Here is a 27,358-nt window from a genome sequence, read left to right as displayed (position 1 = left end):
AGGACTGAGTGCTTATTTTTTTATAATTAAGGGATGGCAGGAGAGATGACTTAAAGGCCTAGCATTAATGGGGAAACTTGTAAAATATATTGGTGGCAAGCATGGAGACCATGAGATGGAAACTGAGTGCAGCTGTTGACTAGCTTTCTTCCTAGTGGGGAATGTTTTAAGTTCTTCCATCTTCGGCACCTGATTTCCAGGTTGTTGTGCTTGCCTGCATCAACTCATGGAGGCATAAGCACATGGAGGATCTTGTGTGGGATTTTAGGAACAGGACTGGAACTCAGGCAAACCACACGTGCACACTTTATGGAAGAAAGCTGGCATGTGTCCATCTTCCTGTGATTACAGAGGAAGAAATGATGGCTGGTACTCCTATAAAAAGATGTCAGCCTTCTTTACCAGAAGGTAAGTGAGTGGTCCAAGTAAACACTGGGGCTGTTGGGAAGTTCACCAGGATTGAATTAAGGAATATTGGAGAGTAAATTCTCATGGATTCTGTTTCAGAATTCAGTAAAATGCCCCCAAGTCTATAGTCCATGTAGTTCATTGCCTTCTTTCCTTAGCCCTGTTGTGTACACACACAGAGAAAAGAAAATGTGACTCTTTTGTAGACCTTTCATTTGTATAAGGACTCCATTTTTACTTGAAAAAAATTTTTATTGTATTTTATTGCTGGGATAATATGTAGAGGGGTTACAGTTACATTCATCAGATAGTGACTTATATTACTTCTCGAACCTTGATACACCTTTTCATGTTTTTGTCCCCTTTTCCTTCCTCCCACCCCCTCCCATCCATCTTGTTTTTCCCCTTCCCTTTCCTATTTCAAATAAACAAATCAGTGTATATATAGTATATCAGTATACAAATTCAGATGCAGTAATCTCATGAGATTAAAGATAAGTCAAAAAAAGAGAAAAGAAATAACTTCATATAGTACATTAAGAACAACAATCACAAAGATAAACCTCTTGTTTCATTAACCTAGAGTTCATTTTGTTTAGACTCATCCTGTATGACACAGAATGAGTGCACAGCTTTTGAGCTTTTGTGATCCTCTGTTAGGGGAATTCTTGATGTGTACTAATTATTACAAATAAAGGAAACCATAAAGCCTACGTTCCTTTGGGGCTGGCTTACTTCACTTAATATGATTTTTTCCAAGTCTTTCCATTTCTTTATGAATTGGGTGATGTCATTCTTTCTGATGGCAGCATAGAATTCCATTGTGTATAAATGCCACATTTTCTTGATCCACTGACCTACTGAGGGTCATCTGGGTTGATTCCATAGAAAAGTGATTCAGAAATCAGGAGAGCAACTCCTTTTGCAGTCGCCTCAAAGAAAATAAAATACTTAGGAATTAACTTAGCTAAGGATGTAAAAGATATTTATGATAAAAACTTCAAAAATCTGAAAAAGGAAATCAAAGCAGAACTAAGGAAATGTAAAAAACCATGCTCCTGGATTGGAAGAATTCACATTGTGAAAATGGCAATCCTGCCAAAGGCTATCTACAAATTCAGTGCCATACCCATCAATAACCCAGTGTCATTCATTAATGAAATAGAGGAAGCAATCCAAAAATTCATATGGAATAATAAAAGATCCTGAATACCAAAACAATCCTTAGCAGAAAGAGCAGTGCTGGAGGAATAGCAACAGCAAACTTTAGACTCTATAACAGAGCTATAGTAATCAATACTTGAAAAATTTTGACATATACATTTGCTGATTTCAAATTTGTCGATTTAAATGTTCCCCATCTATTGTTTTGTATCTTCACACAGCAACTTGGAGAACCTTTCCTGTTCTATCAATATGGGCTTATCTGCAATTAAAATTATAACTATGTCCTTGGAACCTTCTCTCTCTTTTGTGCCACTTTTCCATGGCACTGCTCAAAAAGATAAGGCTGCTCTATAAAAAGAACTTTCAGTAGTAGCTGGTTGCCCAAGAACCCAACGGACCCATCACGGTGAGTCAGGAACATGCTTTCTGCACTAATTTGATAGAATTCACTCAATTTCCCCAGAGTTCTGCATGCACTGGAATTACACACTCTACCTGGATCAACCCTATTTTTTACCTTTCTGCAGATGCTGCTGCTGTGGACGCTGCCACTGCTGCTGGGAACAGTAGTAGGTGAGGAAAGACACTTATTTGGCAATGAGGAAGCCTCATTATTCAGTTCATTCCAGAAGATTAAAATCAGCCATGATAAGTCTGTGTAGTAAAGTCAGGAAGATGCAGGATTAAGAGCCCAGAGCTTGGTTGTCAAATAAGATCTATACACCCAGCTCCAGCTCTGAATAAACAAAAAATATTTAAGACAGATGAAAGTGTGATATTCATTTTAGAAACAAATCCTGGAAGCATTCTAATGAGTACTTCATTTCAGTTTCCTTGTGCACATTTGTTTTCTGAACTCTAAGCTCTAAGCTTGGAATCCAGGGAGTGGTGTGAGGCCTTCTTTCATCATCCACAACTTACTGATCCTGAACAAAACACTGACCAACTCTGTGCTTCAGGCTCTTTTCTTGGGCAAAGGAGGATAATGACATCCCTTTCATGGGATGCTGGTGAGGCTTAGGTTAGACAAAGAAATCACCTTGCCCAACATCTGGCACATAGTGAAATTTAGAGGAACTCAGTTCCCACAACAGCCACTGCATGTACCCCTGCTGATATGATGAAGTTACTTTTGATATGTCACTAGTCACATTCCCTCTGTAGTTATGTCAAGCACGGACATTTTCTTCCACTGTTTGTACAATTGAGTACTTCCTTCCTCACAGTAATCCAGGGTAACCCTCAAACATAGGCCAGATACCTATGGGCTCATACAGAATGGAGATAAAACTTGTGCCACCCAATCTACAAAGCTACTGGCAGTTGAGACCTCCACTCAGTCCACCACTAAAACACAACACATAGAGCTACTCCATTCCTAGGCACCAATTGCCAAAGGATGAATCTGTTTTGAGAAGCTAAAATGAGTACTTGCCTTTTCCTTAGCAGGAACAAAAGGAAAGTGATGTGGTTCCCTGAAGAATCAGCTAGCTTACAACAAAGCATTGATCTGTATAGATGTTTTGTGGGAGAGTAGTGGAAACAGATCTGCATACTATGTAATTTAACTTATATTCTGATTGAGAGACTATTCAAAGGACAATTGTTTGTAAGCTACTATCCTTGAAATCCTTCTGGATCATTTCAGGAAAAGAAGTCTGCTTTGACAGACTGGGCTGCTTCAGTGACGATGCCCCATATGGCGGCACTGTGGAAAGACCCCTGAAAATGCTGCCCTGGTCTCCAAAACTGATCAACACCCGTTTCCTCCTGTACACTAATGAGAATCCAAACAATTATAAAGTAAGGATGTTCACACTTAGTGCCATCTCTTGTATGTAAGAAGTCTGTCTGTACTCTGTGTGCCACTTCGGTGAGAGAATACCACAGAGAGGTCATTATTTTTAAAATTGATGCCCATTCAACTCACAGCTCTTGAGAGAAGGATATCCCCAGAACCCAAGCGTTTGAACACTGTCTCACTGCATCATAATGGAATGTAGTGTTAGACATCACATGTAAAAGAGAAGGAAAACATGGGATGGATCAGAATTTCCCAGCCCTGGTTAGAGAATGCAGTCCATACAACAGCTCATAGACTGGACTTTATACCTATAGCTCCTCCAGGCAGATGGTACAAGATGGTAGCACTGCAGTTCTGAGGTCTCAGGGATTGCCTCACTGCCACAACTCCCCCAGGAATGCTCTTCAGAGGATCCTCCGTGGTGCTTCCTCCCTGTCATTGTAATAGTCTTTCTGGACCCCCAAACTGTCCTTAACAGCCTTTGAAGTACATAGGCTTACATGCTCCACTGCCCTGGCATTCTGCAAGCCTGAGGACAATACCACAAGGATAGCACCCGGGTCTACAGGTTGCCTTCTTCAGAGGATAACCTGAGCTATGCCTGAGCCTGCATGTGCCATAACAGGGATGTCTGAGGAAAAGTAAACTACAGGGACTAGAAGGCAGCCTAAGCAGCAGACCTAGACAGGATGTTTCAGACCCTACTTCTCAACCATCTTGTCCTTGTAGGGCTCTAGGGCTATCATGGAGAAAGGAAAGTCTGCAAAATTCATATCTCTACTAAACTACTAAAACAAACAAACAAACAGAAGCTGGAAGTGGAGCTGCGACTCAAGTAGTAGAGCTCTAACATTGAGCAAAAGATGCTCAGGCTTTGAGTTCAAGCCCCAGAACCAGAAACAAAAATAAAAAAGAGCAAGTATCCAAGTTTTATAAGGAGAACTAATCAGATGATGGCATTTGCATTTCTGTAGACTTTCAGGTAATAAGTGTATTATTTTATGTATCTTCTTTATAAATATTCAATTTCATGTATTATATGCATAATATCATTAATAAGTACTCTAAAATGGATTCCAATGGCTCCATGAACATACAATCAACATTTAGTTGCTATTGTATTGTTATTAAGAAGTTATATTCAAAATGGATTTAGGTAGTTATCATGAGAGTATTTTCCAGATAAAAAGTGAGTTTGTCATTTTGCTGGTTGGTTGGAGATGAGCGTTTTCTAGGACTGGCTAAGAACTTCAATCCTCCTGAGTAGCTGAGATTCCAGCTGTGAGCCACTAGCACATGGCTAGTTCTAGAAGTTTTTGTCACAAGTGGGAATTCGGTTTTGTCAAAGGTGTTTCCTACACTAGTGAATATGGTAATAGTGTGAAATTTCTTCTTCTATCTGTTGATATAGTGGATAATGCTGGGTGTTTTTTCTTATTGCTGGGATAAATCTTACTTTGTATGCCATACAACCCCTGCTAGTAAATTTCTGCTATTGTTGCTATTGTTTATTATTGCTCTTGTTCTAAAATCATTTTATATCTTTGCATAAAAGAAAAAAATGAGTTTGTCTCTTGTTGTCTGTCTCACACTGACTTGCCAATCTAAATTACAGCATGGGAAGATAGCACTAAAGCCCCTGTCAAATAAACTTTTTGTTTAACCAATTTACATATATGAGTATATGTTTATGTGTATGTACGTATATTTAAAATGTCCCAGTATTAGTGGACACTGGTGGCTCATACCTCTAATCCTAACAACTTAGGAGGCTGAGATCTGAGGATCACGGTTCAAAGCCAGCCTGGGCGGAAAGGCCATAAGACTCTTTTCTCCAATTAACCACTGGAAAACCAGAAGTGACACTGTGACTCAAAGTGGTAGAGTGCTAGCCTTGAGCAGAAAAGTTCGGGGATAGGCCCTGAGTTCAAGCCCCATGACTACCACCAACAAAATCCCAATATTATAATTATGAAATTATATTATGCACCTATTAGATAATTTATTACAGTATCATATGATATTACAAAACAATCAACTCTGTTACAAAAGCACTACAAAGAACTTGACCTGAAATACTTCTCTCCCCTAAACAGGTTGTTACTGCAGACGCATCAAGCATCAGGAGTTCCAATTTCAAGACAAACAGAAAAACTCGCTTTATTATTCATGGATTCACAGACAAGGGGGAAGAAAACTGGTTGGCCAGTATATGCAAGGTGAGACCCGGTGATCTCGCAAGGAAAGGTGGAGTCCTAGGAGTAAACAGCAATAACTTGCAAGGCAGGTCACCACCACATTGGAACATCCTGTGGCCTCTGCTCTGCCCCTGCTAGTCCAGGGGTCCCCTGGGAGGTCCCAGGGGAGGGAGGTGAGGGGAAGGGGAGTGTGGCAGATGTAGAGACTCTGAGACAGTCATACAGTGATGTTGGCTGGCATTTGATGGCTCCTGAAAGTGGTTACTTCATCATTAATACGGACTAGAGATGTGGCTCAGAGGTAGAATTCCTGCCAATAAGCAGTAGGCTGTGCATTCAAACACCACTACTGCCAAAATATATTTTAATAATTGAAGTAGTGCTACTTCAAAAGAATGTATGCTGGTACACTGGTGCCCTAGCCAGCCCTAGGATGGCCTCTGTTCATTCACTTTTAATTTCTGGGTGAAGAACTACTAAGAGCTCTCATTGTCCCAGACTTCTCCTTCCATCTTCACGTCATCAGCTGATCTTGTCTGGCAGTGACGTCAATGATCACTTGACAGCTTTTATCTCTGGCTGCCATTGTTTCTACAGAAGTGATCTAGTTTTCTTTAATTTACATTTGACTCTTCTAGTGATAATGACGATTTAAGGGACAGTAAATCAACTTTTATAAAACTTCCTGGAGGATCACAATTATTGATTTATTTACTTCTGTATTTCTTCACATTTTCATCCATTTTTCTGTGGCTGCCATAACACACTTCTCTCATTTCTTCAGGACTGTCATGAAATGAACCCCAAGCTCTGTTAAATCCATTACTTTGGGGTTTATCTTTGACTCAAGTCAAATGCAGAACCAGTCATGCAGAGCATCTGGTCTGATCTTGGTGACAGATAAGCACACCAAAGTCCATTCTCTTCATTAGTTTAGAAATAGTAGTAAAATCATAGCTTTTCCTCTAATACAATTTAAATTCTATAGTTATTGTGGGTGGGGGCAATAATAGCTCTGTACAGAGTGAAGAAAACATTGTGATTCTGTGCTTAAAGAGGATACAGATTTTTTAAAGATATGTTTGTTGAGTTTCTAAGATTCCCAAAACAGGTTTGTTTTACATGCATTTCATTTAGCTTTGGCAATGCAGTTGTGCTATGGTAGAGATATTAACAGATTCAATTGCATGGTTAAAGGTCCCCAATTCCAGTCTTGATGCTATCGTTACCATGCCTGTAGGAAATAAGTTCCTTGCTTTGGATTTTTTCCTTTTGTAAAATGAAAAGAGGAAATGATTTCTCTGTAGTCATTATTCTCAAGTTCTTTGAGGGTCATAGCTAGGAATATATATATATACATATATATATATTTCTCCTATAACTACCCTTCATGAAACCATAACCAAAAGTTATTACAGTTCCTCATATCAGGTAGGCTATGTGAAACAACTGCAGTGAGACACAACAGAAAAATCTTCCCCCTCCCCCCAAAAAATAGATTGGACTTTATCACCTAAAAAATTTACTCTTTAACCTTCAATATATTCGGATATAAATCAATTTGTCATTCAGTAAAGACACCTATGTAGCAAAAATATTCTAGACACTAAGGTAAGGCAAGCAATGCCCTATTGCACTTTAGTAAGGAGCAGTGTAATCTAAAGGTCTTTATGACGCTCTTATGAGACAACTAACTCTGTCACATCCTAAACATTTTCCTAGGAACCAAATGACTATCTTGATTTCACTAGAAATCCAATAATTCCGCCCTCATGCTGGCCAGTGCCTCTAGTAAATTTCAGGAGGGGGTGGGGTGGGTTGGAATTTGGTACTTAAGTGCTCGTTGACAGCATAGATGTTAAAAAAAAATAACATTATGCTGTATACCTCTGTCCTACACTTCAAACGTGTTCATTAGAAATGAGTAAGCACCCTGGTTTACTTACCGGTGTCTTGTGTCTCTCCCATCAGAACATGTTACAGGTAGAAAGCGTGAACTGCATCTGCGTGGACTGGAAAGGAGGCTCCCGAACTGGATACACACAGGCCACACAGAACACCAGGGTGGTGGCTGCAGAAATAGCTTATTTCGTTGATGTGCTTAAGGTAACTGCTTCAGATTAGTTTTAACTCTACTCATAATTCCTTGAGACACTTTTCCCAAAAGAAAACAGTACCTGTGACCATTACGTAAACTTATTTTTAACTGATACATAAACATTGAACAAAGTCACACAGTACTATGTGATATTTCAATAATATACTTTGCAGAAAGTCAATTTGCAAAACAGTAGCAGTTGTTTTTTAATTCCTCAAAGGACTGGTTTATACCAGAGTACCATGAGTTCGCGTCTTTAGTCCTAGTTACTCAGGAAGCAGAGATCTGGAGTATGCAAGTTACAAGCCAGTGTGGGCAAACATTTACAGGAGTCATCTCAGCCAATAAAATCCTGAGGGTAGTGGAACACGCATGCTATTCTAGTCTATACAGAACTGAGACCTTATCTCAAAAATAAGCATGAAGGGCTGGGGTTATGACTTCAGGTAGCCTGTTCATCTAGAAATGTGAGTCTATGAGCTTAAAACCCAGTCCCAGACCAAAAAAGATGTTTGGTTGTAACATGAATGACACCCAGAGAAGAAATTGTTTATTACCAAAGATGATTTCATTCTCTTCTATCTATGCCTTTATACTGGGGAACAAATTTCCACTGAAGACAAAAATGAAACTGTTCTGATCTATTTATCTTTGGAATGGTTTACTAAACAAGTATCTTTTTTGCTGAATATGTAAATCTTGGCTCAAAGGAGAGATTTAGAGGGTTTTTTTTAATCCCTATAATGAGCCAGGCACTGGTGGCTCATGCCTGTAATCCTAACTATTCAGGAGTCTGAGATCTGAGGATCAAATCCAGCCAAAGAAGGAAAGTCCAGGAGACTCTTATCTCCAATTAATCGCCAAAGCACTGTAAGTGAAGCTGTGGCTCATGTGGTAAAGTGCCGCATGAGCCCTTGAGCAAAATGTTTAGAAACAGGACCCAGATCCTGAGTTCAAGTGCCAGGACACACACACACACACACACACACACACACACACACACACACACACACACACACACACACACAATGACCAAGGGTCTTGGACTGGGGAAAGTAAATACCAGAGCTGTCACTAAGAGGAATATGAAGTAGCAGGGAAGGGGTATTGTAGTAAGTTAATTTTCACAAACATTGTAGCCCCAGTAGTCAGTTAGTCAGTAGTCACCTAGTGTTGTTTTTTTTCATAGAAAGTGGTTCAGCTTATGGTGGCTGACCTAGGGTACATGAAGTAGTCTACTCTTCTGCTGCTCCCAGCTCAAAGAATTTCTGGTAATGATAGTGATTAATGATCAAGGCTTGTTTTCTTCATTCCCCAATAGTCTCAATTTGGATACTCACCTTCCAACGTCCACCTCATTGGCCACAGCCTGGGCTCCCATATTGCTGGGGATGCTGGAAGAAGGACCAATGGAGCCATTGGAAGAATCACAGGTCAGTCATGACTCACCACATGCTGTAAAATTTAACCATAAACACCTCTGAGTGGGTCTAGAGAGAAAATTGGGCAGTATCAAATAGTGAACTTGAAGCAAATCTCTTTTTCAAATGTGGTCATATAAGAAAAACTCATTTGTTTCTTTCCATGGGTAAATCATAACTGTAGATACGACTTGTATCGGGTATGTAACTAGTGTAGAAAAATGACTATTCATGAGTGCTGGAATCGTTCATGACACTTTTGGTTTATGTAGGTTTGGATCCTGCTGAACCTTACTTTCAGAACACACCAGAAATAGTTCGATTGGACCCTAGTGATGCCCAGTTTGTGGATGTCATTCATACAGATTCTGCCCCCATGATTCCCAACATGGGTGAGTGTCTCAACTTGTCCTCCTGGAGCGTCCTGTCATAACTGTTGTTTAGAGTGTTTCACAGTGCTTGAGTCTGACTTGTTACTATACCGTCACATAAAGCTTCTCTTGTTTTTAAAAAAAACTTTTCAGGACTGGGAATGAGCCAAACTGTGGGCCACCTGGATTTCTTTCCAAATGGTGGGAAGGAAATGCCTGGATGTCAGAAGAATCCTATCTCTCAGATCGTTGACATTGATGGTATCTGGGAAGGTAAAAACATCCTGAATGCACAGAGAATATCACTAGAGAACATTTGTTTGCTATTGCTAATCTTGCTGAATATTGGAATTGACCTTAATCGTATTTTATCTGATAAAGGGCTTTTAATTGGATCCCTGACTTTCCCAAGGAGACATAGGAACACTTTAGGAAAATACATATTTATGATTAACCTTCTAAGGATCGAATTCAGGAAATCTGTTACTAAGTTATCCTTATATCTGAATGGATCAATGTTTCCCTTCTTGAGACATTTTTATTGATTTAATAATATTTATTATCATAATTTTAAATTTGATTGCATTTTAAATAAAAATATATTTCATGAATTATTTTTTTACTTTCACCTCCTTTGAATATGGAGGAACTTATTCAATAACTACATTGTCATCAATATGTTAACTTGGAAGAATCAAATCTGTACTGATGCATAATCATATCTGATCTCACAGGAAGTCGTGACTTTGTGGCCTGTAATCATTTAAGAAGCTACAAGTATTATGCTGACAGCATCCTCAACCCTACTGGCTTTGCTGGATTCTCTTGTTCCTCTTATAATGATTTCACTGCAGTAAGTAGCCACATTTTAATTGAGAACTATATAATTGTCATTTTTCATGACTTGGTATGATTTATTCTGTTTATATGTTCATATTGTTTATATATCAGAGAATCATTTTGGTGGTGGTACTAGGTTTTGAATTCAGAGCCTTTCACTTTCCAGGCACTCGACCACTTCAGCCACTTTCTGTTAGTTGGTTATTTTGGAGAAAGGTGGCATTTTATGTCCATGCTTACCTAGAGTACTATACTCCTATTTATGCTTCTTTGTATAGCTGGAGATTATAAGTGCACACCACTGCAGCTAGTCACTAGTTAGACATGAAATCTCATGAACTTTTATCCTAGAAATGACATTAAATTGTACTCCCTGATCTCTACCTCCAGAGCAGCCAGGTTTACAGGCTTGAGCCACTGGGTCTGACCTCATAGAAATACCAGAAGATTGCAGAGAAATGGACTTGAACATGAAATGTCCTGTATTGAGCCTTCTACCACGATTAGATATATATATATATATGATAAATGCTTTTTTATTTTAGAAAGAACCCTAAGTCACAATAGTAACAGGACTTTTCTGTGGATACTTATAGGATGCTAAACAATGTGGAAAAAGTTTTCTTGTGAAAATGTTTATGACTTTTTACATTTCTTAGTATTTGAGCTTTCATATTATTTCATATCCTCTTGATATATAAATTGAATTCTTATATGCATTCTTGAATATGACACATTTATTACCTGCTGGGGTTTTTTTTAATATTTTTTCTTGTAATTAATAAAAGGGTTACATGATACTTGCCAGATAGAAGGTGCATTAATTCACATACATTGATACCCTTTCACATGTCTTGGTCCCCATTACCCTCCCCCCTACCCCCCCATCTTGGTTTTCCCCCCTTCCCTATCCAATTTCAAATAACCAAATACAAATATATCCAATATATCAGATAACAAAGAGAGATACTGTAACAATATGAGATAACCAAGGGACAGCAAAGAGATGAGAGATAACATAGTACATTAAGGATAACAATCATTCATTATATGGCTTTTGTTTCAATATCCTAGAGGTCCTTTCAATTAGCTTCATACTATATGGCCTTATATATCAAGGTTTTGCTCTATTGCAAATCTCTGCTAGTAGAGCCCAAGGTTTCTACTGATTATGACAAATGAAGGAAACCATTGAGCCTAAGTTCCTTTGAGTCTGGCTTACTTCACTTAATATGATTTTTTTCTAAGTCTTTCCATTTCCTAACAAATGGGGTGATGTCGTTTTTTCTAACAGCAGCATAGAATTCCATTGTGTACAAATACCACATCTTGTTAATCCATTCATCAACTGAGGGACATCTAGGTTGGTTCCATATCTTTGCTATGGTGAATAATGCTGCAATGAACATTGTTGTGGTAGTGGATTTAGTATGCCCTAGTTTCTGGATGGTTGGGTAAATGCCAAGTTGTGGAATTGCTGGGTCATAGGGAAGCTCTATGTTTAGCCTTTTGAGGCACTGCCATACTGCTTTCCATAGTGGTTGAACGAGTTTGCACTCCCACCAACAGTGTAGTAGTGATCCCTCCTGGCCACATCCCTCCAGCATCTGTTGTTATTAGTTTTCTTGATCCTGGCCATTCTAACTGGAGTGAGGTAGAATCTTAGAGTTGTTTTGATTTGCATTTCTTTTATAACCAGAGATGTTGAGCATTTCTTCATGTGTCTATAGGCCATTTTTGTTTCTTCTTCAGAGAAGACTCTCTTTAAGTCTTGGCCCATGTTTTAATGGGATGGTTGTTACTTTGGAGATTAGTTTTGGAGTGATTCAATTTTTTAAGCTGTTGATATATTTTAGATATAAGGCCTTTGTCCGTTGTTTGGTTGGTGAAGATCTTCTCCCACTCTGTAGGCTTCCTAATTAATTTACTAGCTATGTCCTTTGCTTTACAAAAGCTCTGCAGTTTAATGCAGTCCCACTTATACAGCCTTTCTCTGATTTCTTGTGTTTCTTGGTACTTATTGAGAAAGTTTTGATCAGTGCCAAGGAGGCCTAGTGTATCTCCTATTCCTTCTTGTAAAGTTTCAGTGTGTTGGGTTTTACCTCCAGGTCTTTGATCCATTTGGAGTTAATTCTAGTGCAGGGTGACAAAGAAGGATCCAACTTTAGTTTTCTGCATGTGCTTAACCAGTTCTGCCAGCACCACTTGTTGAATGTCGGGAGCAAGAGTGAAACATAATAAATTCACCAAGAATTTGCAGATTTAGATGCCTTCCTAAATTGTTAAAATGCTTTACCAAATCTATGACTTCTATATAAAACAAACCAGTGGTCAGATATAAAACACTATATTGTAGATTTGCTGTAGCTTTTCAACCTTTTTTAGACTTCTGCATGTGGACATTTTTATAATGTACTAAGTCGCCGCGGGTAGAGCTTCTAACGGCAGATGGTGACGCGTGCCGTGCCTCAGAGGCCTCACACCTGGTCCCGGGAAAGACGTTTTGAAGAGTATAGAGGAGGGCGGAAGGGAAGAATAATTTTTTGTTTAATTTCTGCACTATTGTTTTTTTCTCAATTGCCTGCATGACTAATAATGAGATAATTAGAGATAGTGGAAAGAATAGAAATTGCACTTGTGTTTCTTTTAAAATAAAGATGGGGGATATGTCAGGAGCAAGAGTGGAATCAAACTGTACTTTGATTTGCATCAGATAATTGCTTGATTGTCTTATTGTTTTTTGGCCTTCTCCTGTTCAATTGATCTGAGATTTACCATATGAATGTAACCCCCAACAGTTCCCTGATTAACCATCTGGATGTAACACCTGGCAGTGCCCTGGTCTCAAGAAGGGATAAAAACTTTGAGTTAAGAATAAACGAGGCGGCAGTTTTTGCTTGGGCTGCAGACCTCCTGGACCCGATGTGTTTGTCTCTCTTCTAATTTTTCCAGTCCCTGCCCCTTAATTCAGGAACCCCAATTTGCTGCCGGGAGGCCCCGGCAGTTGAAGAGGCTATCTTTCTTCCATTCTATTTTTTTGGCTCCCTTGACAAAGGTTAGGTGGCCATAGGTCTGTGGTTTAATATCTGGGTCCTCAGTTCTATTCCATTGGTCTTCAGGCCTGTTCTTGTACTAGTACCAAGCTGTTTTGATAATTATAGCTCTGTAATAGAGTCTAAAGTTTGGTATTGAAATTCTTCCTGTGCTGTTCTTTCTGCTAAGAAGTGTTTTTGCTATACAGGGTCTTTTATTATTCCATATGAAATGTTGGATTGCTTCTTCTATTTCTTTAAAGAATGACATTGGGATATTGATGGGTATTGTGTTGAATTTGTAGATAGCCCTTGGCAAGATTGTCATTTTCACGATGTTGATTCTTCCAATCCAGGAGCATGGGAGGTTTTTCCATTTCCTCAGTTCTGCTTTAATTTCCTTTTTCAGGGTTTTAAAGTTTTCATCAAAAAGGTCCTTTACATTCTTAGTTAAGCTAATTCCTAGGTACTTTATTTTCTTTGAGGCTATTGCAAAAGGAGTTGCTTTCCTAATTGTTGCCTCATTCCCCTCACTGTTGGCATAGAGGAAAGCAGTTGATTCTTGAGGGTTAATTTTACAGCCTGCTACCCTTCCTAAGTTTTGAATCAGCTCAAGGAGCTTGGGAGTAGAGTATATAGGATTCTTTAAATACAGAATCATGATGTCATCTACAAAGAGGGATAGTTTTACTTCCTCTTTCCCTACTTGGATCCACTTTATGCTTGCTTCTTGCCTTATTGCACTGGCTAGGAATTCTAATACTATGTTAAAGAGGAGTGGAGAGAGTGGGCATCCTTGACTCCTTCCTGATTTGAGGGAATGGCTTTAGCCTTCGCCATTAAATATAATACTAGCTGTGGGTTTGTCATACACAGCCTTTATTATATTGTGGAATGTTCCATGGATTCCTAGTTTCTCCAGAGCTTTTAACATAAAGGGGTGTTGGATCTTGTCAAATGCCTTTTCTGCATCTATTGAGACAATCATGTGATTTTTGTCCTTGCTCCTCTTGATGTGTTGAATTATATTAATTGATTTGCATATGTTGAACCAACTTTGCCTCCCTGTGATGAATCCTGTTTGATCATAGTGTATAATTTTTTTGATAAGTTGTTATAGATGGTTGGCCAGTATTTTGTTGAGAAGTTTGCATCGATGTTCATCAAAGAAATAGGTCTATAGTTCTCTTTCGTTGATGAATCTCTGTCTGGTTTGGGGATGAGGGTTATACTGGCTTCATAGAATGAGTTTGGTAAAGAACCTTCATTTTCAATTTCGTTGAAGAGCTTGAGGAGTATTGGTGTGAGCTCTGCATTGAAGACCTTATAGAATTCAGCTGTGAATCCATCTGGCCCTGGGCTTTTCTTAGGTGGAAGGTCTCTTACTGCCATTTCTATTTCAGTGAGATAGGCCTGTTTAGTTGGGTTAGTTCTTCTTGGTTCAGTGTGGGTATGTTAATACTGGCTAGCAATTCATCCATTTCATCTGGATTCTCAAATTTGTTGGCGTAAAGGTTTGAGAAGTATTCCCTCATGATATTCTGGATCTTAGTAATTTCTGTCGTGATTTTACCATTTTTGTCTGCAATTTTTGTTTATTTTGGTATGCTCTCTTTTTTTTGGTAAGGTTTGCTAAGGGTTTGTCAATTTTGTTAATTCTTTCAAAGAACCAACTCCTTGTACTGTTGATTCTTTCTATAGTTTTTTGGATTCCAAATCATTTAATTCTGCTTTGATTTTAATAATTTGCTTCCTTCTACTGGGATTAGGGTTGGTTTGTTGCTCTTTTTCCAGGAGCTTAAGGTGAGACATTAACTTGTTGGTTTGCGATTTTTCCAACTTGTTGTTGTAGGCACTCAGCGCTATAAATTTTCCTCTGAGTACTGCCTTTGCCATGTACCAAAGGAGCTGGTATTTTGTGTGCTCCTTATTGTTAAATTTCATAAACTGTTGGATTTCTGTACTGATCTCTTCGATGACCCATTAGTGATTCAACAATGTGTTGTTCAATCTCCATGAGTTACAGGGTTTTTGTTGGTGGAGATGTGTGTTCAGTTCCAATTTGATGCCTTTGTGGTCTGAGAGCATGCAGGGAATAATTTCAGTGTTTCTGAATCTGTCCAGGTTTGTTTTATGGCCTAAGATGTGGTCTATTTTGGAAAATGTTCCATGTGCTGCTGAGAAAAACGTATATTGTGTTGTTGCTGGGTGGAATAATCTGCAGATGTCTGTTAGATCTACTTGGTCTATATAGTTGTTCAGTTCTAAGGTTTCTCTGTTGAGTTTTTGCCTTGTTGATCTGTCCATAGGTGAGAGTGGTGTGTTAAAGTCACCAACAATCACTGTGTTTCGATCTATGTATGGTTTCAGTGAAAGTAAAGTTTGCTTGATGAAGTTCAGAGCGCCGGGATTCGGTGTGTACACATTTAGGATCCTTCTGTCTTCGTGGAGGAAAGATCCCTTTAGTATTATGTAGTAACTTTCTTTGTCTTTTTTCACTAATTTTAGTTTGAAGTCTATTTTATCTGATATGAGGATGGCAACTCCAGCCTGTTTAGGGCCGTTAGCTTGATAGAGTTTATTCCAACCTCTCACTTTCAAAAGATGATTGGTTTTTTTGGGTAAGATGTGTCTCTTGAAGACAGCAGAACGATGGCTCTTGCTTTTTGATCCAACTAGACAATATGCCATTTAATTGGAGTGTTAAGTCCATTGATATTGAGAGTTAGGATTGGGAGATATTAATTAGTTCCTACCATTTTTAAAAGCTTTCATTAGGGCCTGTGTCTGACAGTTCTTGTGGCACTTAGATGGTATGATGTTTAGGTGCCATTTCTTTCTCTGTATTGCATTTATGTTGGTTCTCTATGTGTAGAACATCTTTGAGAATTTTTTGTAATGTTGGTTTGGTTGCTACATAATGTTGCAGCTTTTCCCTGGAATGGAATGTTTTTATTGTTCCCTCAGTTATGAATGAGAGCTTAGCTGGGTACAGTATTCTTGGTTGGTAGTTATTTGACTTAAGGACATGACATATATGCTTCCAGTCACTTCTTGCTTGCATGGTCTCTGCTGAGAAATCTGGGGTTATTCTGATTGGTTTGCCTGTATAGGTGATTGATCCCTTCTCCCTGGCTGCCTTTAGGATCCTTTCTTTGGTCTCTATTGATTTAGTTCGGATTATAATGTGGTGGTGGGATGTCCTTTTCTGGTCAGGTCTGTTTGGGGTTCTAAAAGCTTCTTGTATCTGGATGGGCCTGCCCTTCTGGATATTTGGGAAGTTCTCTGAGATGATTCCCTGAAGTATATTTCCAATACCATTAACCTCTTTCTCCAGACCCTCCTCAATACCAATTAGCCTTAAATTAGGCTTCCTAATTGTATCTTGGACCTCCTGAAACACTCTCTCATATTTGGATTGACTCATTTTTTGTTCTTTCTTTATAACAACTAAATTATCTTCAGCCCCGAAAATTCTCTCTTCTGCATTGTCTAATCTGCTATCAAAGGTATCTACTTTATTCTTCATCTCCCTTGCTTCTAATTGCTCATTTTTGATGCCTTGCATCTCTTCTTTTAGATTATGTATGGATTTCTTTAGCTCCTTTATTTCCATTTGAGTGGTTAGCTCAGTAGCTTTATTCTCTTTGGACATTTGCTGGAGTTCGGTCACCTTTTTGTTTGTGGATTCTATGAACTCATCCATTTTTCTTTGAAAAACCTTTTTTATGGCCTCCTTTATGGCTTCTCCTTTTTACTTATCATCTTGTTTATGATTTCCTCTTATTTAGCTATGGCTTCCTCCCTTATCTCTTTCTTTATATTTTCACATTTTTCATTAATGATGTTTATCAATTGCATTTGTATAGCACTTGGAAGACTCTCCTCTAGGTTTGCCAGTGACTGTTCCATTGTCTGTTTATATTGGGTGGAAGATGTTATTCCTTGATTTGACATTTTTCTTGAGTTTCTTGTTCTGCCCATTTGAAAATGGGAGCAAGATTAATACTAAACACGATTATAATTTTTCAGATATAACCAACCTAGACCTCTGTAGCTGGAAGACACTAGATGTTCACAATTTTTGATTGGTATTATCACTCTTTCTTTTTGTGCACTTACAGACCAGCCTAATATAACCACTGATAACTGATTTATGACCAAAACAATAAGCCTCTCAATCCAATCTCTATTGTATTTAAGTCCCTCTGGACCTAGAGTATAATTGAACACCTAGATATACAGTATTGCTCAACAGCCATCAAGTTTAGATCCATGTATTATAAGGGTTGAAAGATGAACAGAGGACCAGAGATAGAAAAAATAGTATGAGAGAGAACAGGGGAGGTACAAGAGGAATAACGTAGGAGTGTAAGATTATTATAGTAATGAAGAAAAAGTATAGCGTAAGGATAACTGACCTAAGTTGATAAGCAGGTAGCGTATTTGAGTACAAAGTTTGGAAAGTATTAGATAAATCTTATGAAAGTAAGAAGGGTAATAAGAAGAATATATAGAGAAAAGAGGGAAGTAGATATAGGAGATTTCAATGATGAAAAAAGAAAGAAAAAAAAAGCAAAGTAAGACAAAAACAACAAGCACAAAAAAACAAAAAAAAACCCATATAGAATGAAAAACAGACAAACAAAAAAGCAAAAACAACAACAATAACAAAAAAATCAAAAAAAAGAAAAAGGTGGGGGGAGATTCCTCACTATTGTGAGCTCTTACTTAAGAAATACTAGGGTTGAGACCAGGAGATTAAAAAGCAGGTGACTGTATCAATATAGATATCGTTTGTATTCAGACTGTATCCAGAGCTGTCACTATGTTTCCAGGAACAACCACAGTGACAGAGGGATGCGGGAGAGAAAAGAGAAAAAAAAGTGTAGGTAGGATGGTAAAGAGAAAATAAGAACACCTATAAATGCAAATAAAAAAAGGGGTGGAAGAAAAAAAAGAAAAAAAAACAAAAACAAAGAAAAAGAACAAAACAAAATTAAAGAAAAAAAAGGGTATTCTTCAGGATTTTTTTTTTTGGGGGGGGGGTCAGGGCAGGATAGGAAACTGTGTTTCCACTAAATTCGGGATCCGAACAGTTCAGAAAGTCTTTTTCTCTTGTGATTTGGCTATGAGGTTTTTCGGATCCGATTGTTTGTTTGGGAAAATGAAGCTGAAAGATCCGCGGGCGGCTTTGTTTACCAGGTCTGCGGCTGCCGCAGGGTCTGGACTTCAGCAGCTCTGGGGCTGGATTTCCGGCTAAGGGATCTCTGGGAAATCCTTTGCCAATAAAAAAGATGGCGCTGTCAGCAACACCTCTCAGGCTCCAATTGCTTTGGCCAGGTCGTTGCCAGTAGTCAAGATGGCGCTGCTCTCAGCTTGTGGGGGAGGGGCTCCCTCCTAATGCCGTTCTGGGAGCAGAAGTGGAAACTTCTCCTGGGCATTACTCACAAATTGCTGGGTTCTCCGGTTCCGTGAAGCTGGCAGCTCCGTGCAGTGGCTCTGGGCTCCCGCAGGCTCTGTGTGGCTCTGTCTGCAGCTGGCAGGTTGCGGCGCCAAGAAGCCCTGTCTGCTCAGATTCAGAAGAGCCGCTTTGTCTCCGCGGCCGCTCCAAGCGGCTGGCACCAGTCCCCGCTGTCTTCTTTGTGCCGGATTTCTGCCTTTTTCCTCTGTGACTGAGGTCTCTGTATCGCTAAAGCTTACCTAGGATCGATTTGAGGTATGTACTGTGCCCTACGCTGCCAAAACTGGTACCTTGGCGAGAGCTCAGAAAGACTCAAACTGAACCGCCGCCATCTTCTGCTGCCCCTCCTTTCCTGCTGGGTTGTTTTTTTTTTTTTTTTTGCCAGTCCTGTGCTTTGAACTCAGGGCCTGAACACTGTCCTTGGGCTTTCTCAATGCTAGAGCTCTACCACTTGAGCCACAGCCTTTTCTATGTATGTGGTGCCAAGGAATTGAACCCGGGTCTTCGTGCATGCTAGGAAAGCACTCTACCACTAGGCTTAACTCCCAGCACTTGTCAGCTGTTTTTACAAAACTGTTATTTTCATCTTAATTTCTTTTCAACAGTAAACTTCTGACATAGTATTCTCACCTTAATTTCTACTCAACTCTAAACTTGTAACCTATGTTATTAAATAAAGAAAGCATCAAATTAGTTCCTCCCAGGAGCTCTAATAATTACCAAAAATGTACCATAATGATGAAGAGAGAAGCCTGAAATCTAGGCTTTGCCATTAAATAATTAAATGGTTTTGAGTAAAATACTTCACTCCTTTTAAGTCTTTCTTCATTTAGCTATGGAAATGATAATGACAGACTCAATGTATTTGGTAGGAGGCATTGATAAAATTATTTGTACAAATTATTCAGACTAGAATAAAAATGGTAATGATTATAATTCAATAGACTTTGGTTATTATGCTGAAATGATACATGTTTTATTCACTGTACAGCAATGATAATATATATTAATACAGAAAACATCATTTCTCTTTCTTTGGTTTAACATGTCTTAAAATCTTCCCCTATAACCAAGGATGGATAGAGGAGATGCATCTCCTACAGTTAAAACAATGCTGAGGCAATAATAAGCAATCTTTTTAGGTGAGCTTAGTACTTTTTGAAGGACAGTGCCTTGGTCTTCTGGATCTGTCTGCCTTGCGGCCCCATCTCCAGCTTGTGTCAAGGCTGGCACTGGATCAGGTCATGTAGACGTCAATCTGTACAGGATGGTCCATACTAAGAGCAGCCTAGGGACCATCACACATGTCTCTTCTGAGCCACATCCCTTTCTAGTCTGCTGGTGGACACACTCTAAGCACTTAGAGATGAAAGATGGTACATTCATACTGTTCACCTTCTAGCTTAGGAAATGACCTCAGAACTTGTTCAGAGAGGCTCTAATGAGCTGTTAAGAATAAGAAAAAGAGGGGCCAGGAGTTTGGCCTAGTAGTAGAGTGCTTGCCTAGCATGCACAAAGACCTGGGTTCATTTCCTTGGTACCACATACATAGAAAAAAGCCAGAAGTGGTGCTGAGGCTCAAGTGGTAGAACTCTAGCCTTGAGAAAGTCAAGGACAGTGCTCAGGTCCTGAGCTCAAGCCCAGGACTGGCAAAAAAAATAGTCATTTGAGGAGCAAAGATTCCATTGGAAGACAGAATGTGTTCACTGGAGAGAGCTTAGCTGGTCCTCAGGGGAAGTCTCAGTGACTAACCAAGTTAAGAGATACAAGAATTATTACTGAAAGAGAAAGGATAATTTTATCTGTATAGCTCAGTCGTCCAACCCAACTGTGGTTCTAGAGAGAAGTTATTTCTACAGACATGAAGTTACAGGTTGTAGCTTTTCAGCAGATAACTCTTTTGGCATGTCAGCAAATTCATAGAGCGGTTACACAGCACAGCATGGGGGCTGAACTGCAAAATGAGGTCACTGCCATCAATATTCCTTCAAACAGCTTTGGTGACTTGCTGGTGGATCAGTCTTTTCTTGTTTTTATAGGACCAACTCCAGACTGCCTAAGGTATCAGATAGTTCTGTGGTTCAGGGATCCACCAGGCATTAATTCTAAATAAATTAAGAAAAGACAGACTTGGGAGCCTATTCTTCTTCAGAAGTTGTTCTGTTTTAGGCAATCTTTCTAAAATAAATTGTAGATTTGGGGGAAAGAGCTCATGTACACAGCTTTTGCCTAAGAGGTCCAGGCCCTAGATTCCATGCTCAAGGCCCTGGGTTGTTATTTTTTATATAAATAAGTAAATAAATTCTAAAATCTTATTGACAGGTAAATGTTTTAGCATACCTAGATCAACTGAAAGAAACAAAAAGAAAACAAAACCTATGTCTATAACCATTTCCATTCTGTGTTTTTCAACAGTGTTCAATACAGTCCAACAGTAGAAATACTGGCTTATGCTGTGAGTAATGAGATGCATTGATAATCCTCACTGAAACATTAATAAAATCCCATTTCCCACCATCAGAAATGAAATTAGCTGTAAACATTTGACTTGTAATGCCATGAAGGGAAAGATGATACACTGTTAAAAGAAAGAGCACTTCATCCAGGACGTCTTTATTCCCACAGAACCAGTGTTTCCCCTGTGCAAGTGGAGAGTGCCCGCAGATGGGTCATTATGCTGACAGATTTTCTGGGAAAACAAGTAGACTATACCAGACATTTTATCTGAACACCGGTGATAAGAGTAATTTTGCACGTAAGTCTATTTTATGTACCTTAAATATTATGTATTTTAACATATTCACTGACAATGTCTGAAATAGCTTTTCTACACAAATCTTTAAGTATTCCTCCTCAATATGAAAAGCATACCTGGTTCTATGCTCGAGGTAATGATGACTAACTGAGGTAGCTGGAAAGAATCTGGGGTTCGCAGTATTAGAGAGACATTTGATTTTAGGGCTGAATTCAGAAGACTTCTGGTCTAGCCTTTGTACTTAAAAAAAAAATACACTGAGCAGAATCCTGGGGGTTTACACAAGCAGAAAAGCCATCTCCCCAATAGAGCTGGAGGTTGGAATGGAAAGGGGATGACAGATTCAGAGGCTATTTAGGAGTGCAGACTCCTTGGGTCACGGGAAGAACAGCATGAGGGAATGGTGAGGCATGGGGATAGGCCCCAGGTTTCTTGTCTGGAGGACAGAGGAAGAGAAGAATACAATGGGAACTACTGGGTTTAGCAGTCTTGTAAATGCTAAGAACAAATTTCATGCCACCAGTTAGTAAAAATTGATAGTTCACAGTATCGTTCTTTTGATTCCTGGAATAGATACATTTCAGAGGCAACAAAAAAAATGGATTAAAAAGAAATTTTAATTCACAATGATGGCTTAGGGAGAAACTGCCAAGACACTACAGATTGGCAATCATTGAAAATAAGTCAAACTGAAGAGGATATGACCCTCTGTCATTTTTCCACTATCTCTTGAGATAACATTCTTAGATCACTGAAAAAAAATAATTTCTGAATTGCTTGATTTCCAAATTAAAATCTCTGAGTCACTGGCTTGAACAAAAACAGCTTTAGAGGGATTGTGTACTATCCCAGTGCTCAATCAATGCTGGTTCTCTCTGCCCAATTAGCATGGCTGTGATTGTTTTATTGATAGTGCTATTAACTTCCTATCAAAATTATCCAATATTGTGGAATAAAATGAACATAGGCTTCGAGTGGGGCACTGATGGCTAATGTCTGTAATCCCAGGTACTCAGGAGGCTGAAATCTGAAGATTATGGTTCAGAGCCACTTGGGCAGGAAAGTCCATGAGACTCTTCTCTGTAATTAATCACAGAAAAATCCAAAAGTGGCCCTGTAGGTCAACTGGTAGAGTGCTAACTTTGAGTAAAAGGAGCTTAGAGACCGTGCCCAGGCCCAGAGTTCAAGGCCCAGCACAAGAAAAAAATCAAGTATAAAATAAACACAGGTTTCAGTTTGTCTTCTCTATAAATTGACATTTTGCAAAAATTCCCATTCAGGCTGGAGGTATCAAGTAGCTGTCACATTGTCTGGACAGAAGGTTACAGGACATATCCTGGTTTCTTTGTTTGGAAGTACAGGAAACTCTAAGCAGTATGAAATTTACAAGTAAGTAAAATATCATGTTGAGTTTCTAGAATATTCTCATACTGTCCATGAATAAAGTAGCATATGTAAATTAACTGGTTTTATTTGTTCCCATACAAGAGTAGAATATTGCCACATGTAAGAAAAAATATTCTATCACTTATACTATATTTCAGAACTATGCTTCTAAATATTTTTCTGTTATAACTCAAGAAAACTCTTAGTGTTTACTTCAATGCCGGACATCTGGGACATAAGTGGTAAATACTTTTCTTGTAAAAGACTGGGGAAATCTGATATAATGATGTCATCATAAATTAAACTGTGAGAAGACTGTGACTAAAATGTCTGCAGTTGTGTGAAATTTATATGAATCACTGATTAAAAAACTTGTCACTGTGTGAATTTAATTCATTATAATAACAAGTATTTTAACAAATCAACTTAGAGAATGATTCTAAAACAGTTTTAGAAATATATGTCTACACATATATGTACACATATTTACATGTATGTTGATTAATGCATATACATGTGCATTTCAAGAATTTTTTGTTTTACTTCTCCACTCCTCAGGGGCTCTCTCCAACCTGGTAAGACTCATACCAATGAGTTTGACTCTGATGTGGATGCTGGAGACCTGCAGAAGGTGAAATTTGTTTGGAATAACAATGTGATCAACCCAACCCTGCCCAGAGTGGGCGCATCAAGAATCACAGTGGAAAGAAATGATGGAAGAGTGTAAGTAGTCGTCAGATGAATAAGTAGTGTTTATTATTCTATTGCCACTAAAATCCTCTCTTAAGTACACATACTTCCTACAGTGTCCCAGTCACAGATGCTTCCTAGCACTTCCTTTGTATCTTTAGGAGAAAGCATCAGAATTTAGGGAAACAATAATGATAAACTTGTAGATAAGTGTTTTTCTTCTGATAGAAATTAAATGTTAGAGTGAGAATTAGATTCTAAAGTGAAAAGATTGTTTCATTTGGTAGATAAATCTGTGCCATGTGTATAAATAATGTATCATATGTGAATCCAAACTGTATGGGTTCAACAAATTGCCACTTAATCAGCAAACTCATTGAAATGATCAAGAAACAGAATAAGTTGTTCCATATAATTGGTTTGGTGAAGAGATCCAGAAGATCTGCCCTTTGTTCTGACCCACAGGGGAGTGATTCTTAGCCTAAAGATTCATGTCATTACGAACTTCTAGGGAAGGTGACCTAAAATAATCACAGTAACAGTGATGGTGATTTAAGAGGATTTTTATTAGTAAGCTGAATTCTGAAGCAGAGCACATTGCTTCTTCTGTTGTCAAATTTCATTTATCTTCATTAAAACCCAAGAAAACTTGTATCTAATACAGAATATAACACGTATAAATTTAAACAAAATACATGAAACAACCATTTTTGTGACACTGAACTTCAAACTGAAATCAAACACAATAATGGGTGACAAAAAGTAAGCAGTTGGAGTCATAATGTTCCAACTACTGCCTTGAGAGAACTTCCAGTGTGTGGGATAGGCAGGAGAAATTCAGGCAGAGACCAATGGATGCTCTAAGTTGATTTGAGGAGACTGAAGAATCAGAGAATCTAAGGCAGCTAGATCACACAGGACAGTGTGCCAGAGAAGAAAAAGCTACAGAGAGAGACTTGTAGAGGTCTAGAAGCCATCTTGAGTATTCAGCATGATACTTAGGACATGTTTGTGAGCAAACCAGCCATGATCAGAGACCAAGCCATGATGAGGGATACAGCCATTTGAGCAGGTTAGAGGGAGCCGTACTCAGTACCTCCTAGGGCCAGGAATGGTGCTTTGTTTTGATAGATTGCATGTAGAAAAATGAACTTAAAAATTGCAACTTATTTCTTGTCATAGTGGTGCAAGCTATAGAGCAATGGGCAGCATTCCAAAAGTGCAAATAAATATTCACCAATGAGAATTTATACCCACACAAATAACTTTCAAAGTTGATGGTGAAATAAAGGCTCTTCAGGTATCGCAAAGTTGATTACCAGTGGCAAGTCAACCATGACAAGAAATAGTAAAATAAATAAATAGTATTAGGCAAGAAATATAATGAGTTAGAAAATAATATGTAGAAGGAAATTAGGGGAAGAAAAATATTAACTACACTGGGAAAACATGAGGTTTTTAATTCTCTTTTAAAATAATTGACTGGAGCTGGCACTCATGACTCAAAAATGTTATTATATGTACTTTAGAAGCTGAAATCAGGAGGATCAGAATTTGTGACATAAAAAAGTGCAATAAACTCCATGCACAAATAACCAGCAAAAGAACAGAACTGGTAATATGGCTCAAGTGATTGGGTGACAGCTGAGCAAACAATCCTTCTGAGTTCAAGGCCCTAAATTCAAATGTCAGTACCTCATAACAAATAAATAAACATATAAATAAATACAAAACTAATTCACTAGGGTCTGGAGGTATAGCTCATTGGCAAAACATGTATTGATCATCCTCAGTATCAAGAATGAAAAGAAGTAAAGCATAAGATAATATTCTAAAGAATTAGAGGTGATTGGGCTGGGCTGTAGCTCAATGACAAAGTGCTTGCCTAGCAAGTACAATGTCCTGAGTTTAATCCCCACTACCAAAAGAGAAAAAGACAAAAAAAAAAAAAAAGAAGAGTTAGGCCTCGTGGTAAAGTGCTTGCCTAGCATGCACGAAGACCCGCATTTGATTCCTTGGTACCACATACACAGAAAAAGCTAGAAAGTGGTGCTGTGGCTCAAGTGGTAGAGCACTAGTCTTGAGGCAAGCCTAAGGACAATGCTCAGGCCCTGAGTTCAAGTCCCAGGTCTGGCAAAATGATAATAATAATAATAATTAGAAGTGAAAAACTGAAATATACTAGTGAGTATCCTAGGACCTTATGTGGGCTGGAATAATACCACTTGAATATAGAATGTGGTAAGTTTAAGTGTATATTATCAATTCCAGTGTAACAATTAAAATAATAAAAATTACAGCAAGAAAACCAAAAAAAAGCATAGAAAAGAATAAGAAATAAGCCATAAAAAGAGCCTAAAGAAGTAAAAGAGAACAATGAAAGGGAAAGCAAACAGAAAACAATAGGGAATGAATAGGAAAAATATTAGACATACATAGCCAAAGAGAGGCATTCATTTAAATAGACATCTCTGTCAATGTCCACATCTCACTTTGAAAACTGGGTGTCCCCTTTCCCATGGGGGAGAGTAAGTGGAAACAGCAATAGCTGGCCTCATATCCAGCACTCCACTTGTGTGCCTGGAAGTGACCTTTTGATGCTTCCCTCCACAGATTCAACTTCTGTAGTCAAGATACTGTGAGGGAGGATGTTCTGCTGACACTCACCCCCTGTTAGGAGCCTGCTGACACATGACCACTGGGTCTTACTGCTAATAAAAATCTACTGATGAACCGGTACATTCTGTCTTTTTCATCACTGTTTATTATTTCCAATGAAACTCTTGGATATTTTGTCGAGCGTTCCTGAAGTTCTCCTGAGATGACTGAGTATGAGCCAAAGCTGCACTGTGCTTTTTTCAGCTTCAACTGGAATAACTCTTCCAAGAGGCAGCTCCAGTCCCTGAAGTGTTCGTGCCAACAGCAGCACAGCAGTACACGCCTTCTCTAACCCACTTTTGTCAACAGTACTATAGCATCTGTGGAAAATCTTAGAAAAAACATCCCTCTCTTCCCTGTGAAGACCATGCCCCAAGTAATTTAAGTAAAAATAGGATTATTAAGGGGAGGGGAGGGAAGAATAACTACCAACCATTTCTCCAATGGACAGCTCCTCCAGACAGAGCCACTGGTCTCTAGTTTAAACAAACTGTAAACCTGTGGTGCTCTCATTATCCTAAGACTGGATTTTTCTTTTTCCTTTTACCTTGAATCATCTGCCTTTACAATTCTACAGACCTAAGGGGAAAAGAACTCAAAACATATTTGGCCCCCATCTCCCCACACACAGTTATACACCCAGAGTCCTTATTTACAAAATCTAATTTAGGGTGGAGGGAAACAGATTATCTATCCAACAATATCATAACCCCCAACTAAAAAACTGCTTACAAATCTGCTCAAATTCTGTTGGTTCTGTCAAATTCATATTTTCCCTCAAAGTGATTTAAAAAGACATTCTTGCCATTCTACCATTCCTCCAGGATTTGCAGTCCCTCAAAAGCTTCAGACAAGGTGTATGATAATAGAAGCCTGAAAAAGAAAAACCCACGACACCCGGAAATTGGCCTAACTCATATAAATAAATCCCACTACACAGTATGAAAGTAAACAAGTTACCACACCAGTTACAGACACATTGCCAACCTCAAGGGATTTTTGTTGCCACACCACATGCTCTCGCTCTCAGTAGCCTTCCTTGCACACTCATGCTGGTCTAGGATTT

General features: G+C 38.7%; 1 protein-coding gene across 1 annotated transcript; it reads left to right on the top strand.

The window, feature by feature from the left end:
- Positions 1–242: 242 nt before the first annotated feature.
- Positions 243–26,323, top strand: LOC150053794 (pancreatic triacylglycerol lipase-like). The gene is made up of 12 exons (XM_090345511.1): positions 243–408; positions 3,224–3,378; positions 5,476–5,598; positions 7,549–7,683; positions 8,997–9,108; positions 9,369–9,488; positions 9,621–9,740; positions 10,202–10,320; positions 21,429–21,558; positions 22,839–22,947; positions 23,503–23,667; positions 26,248–26,323. The coding sequence occupies exons 1-12, from the start codon at positions 243–245 to the stop codon at positions 26,309–26,311; spliced, it is 1,518 nt and encodes a 505-aa protein (XP_090201637.1). The 3' UTR covers positions 26,312–26,323.
- Positions 26,324–27,358: the final 1,035 nt, after the last annotated feature.

The sequence above is a fragment of the Megascapheus bottae genome, chromosome 15, assembly GCF_031878675.1.
Source record: "Megascapheus bottae isolate mThoBot1 chromosome 15, mThoBot2.hap1, whole genome shotgun sequence".
Lineage (NCBI taxonomy): Eukaryota > Metazoa > Chordata > Mammalia > Rodentia > Geomyidae > Megascapheus > Megascapheus bottae.
This window is presented reverse-complemented; position numbering and strand designations above follow the sequence as displayed.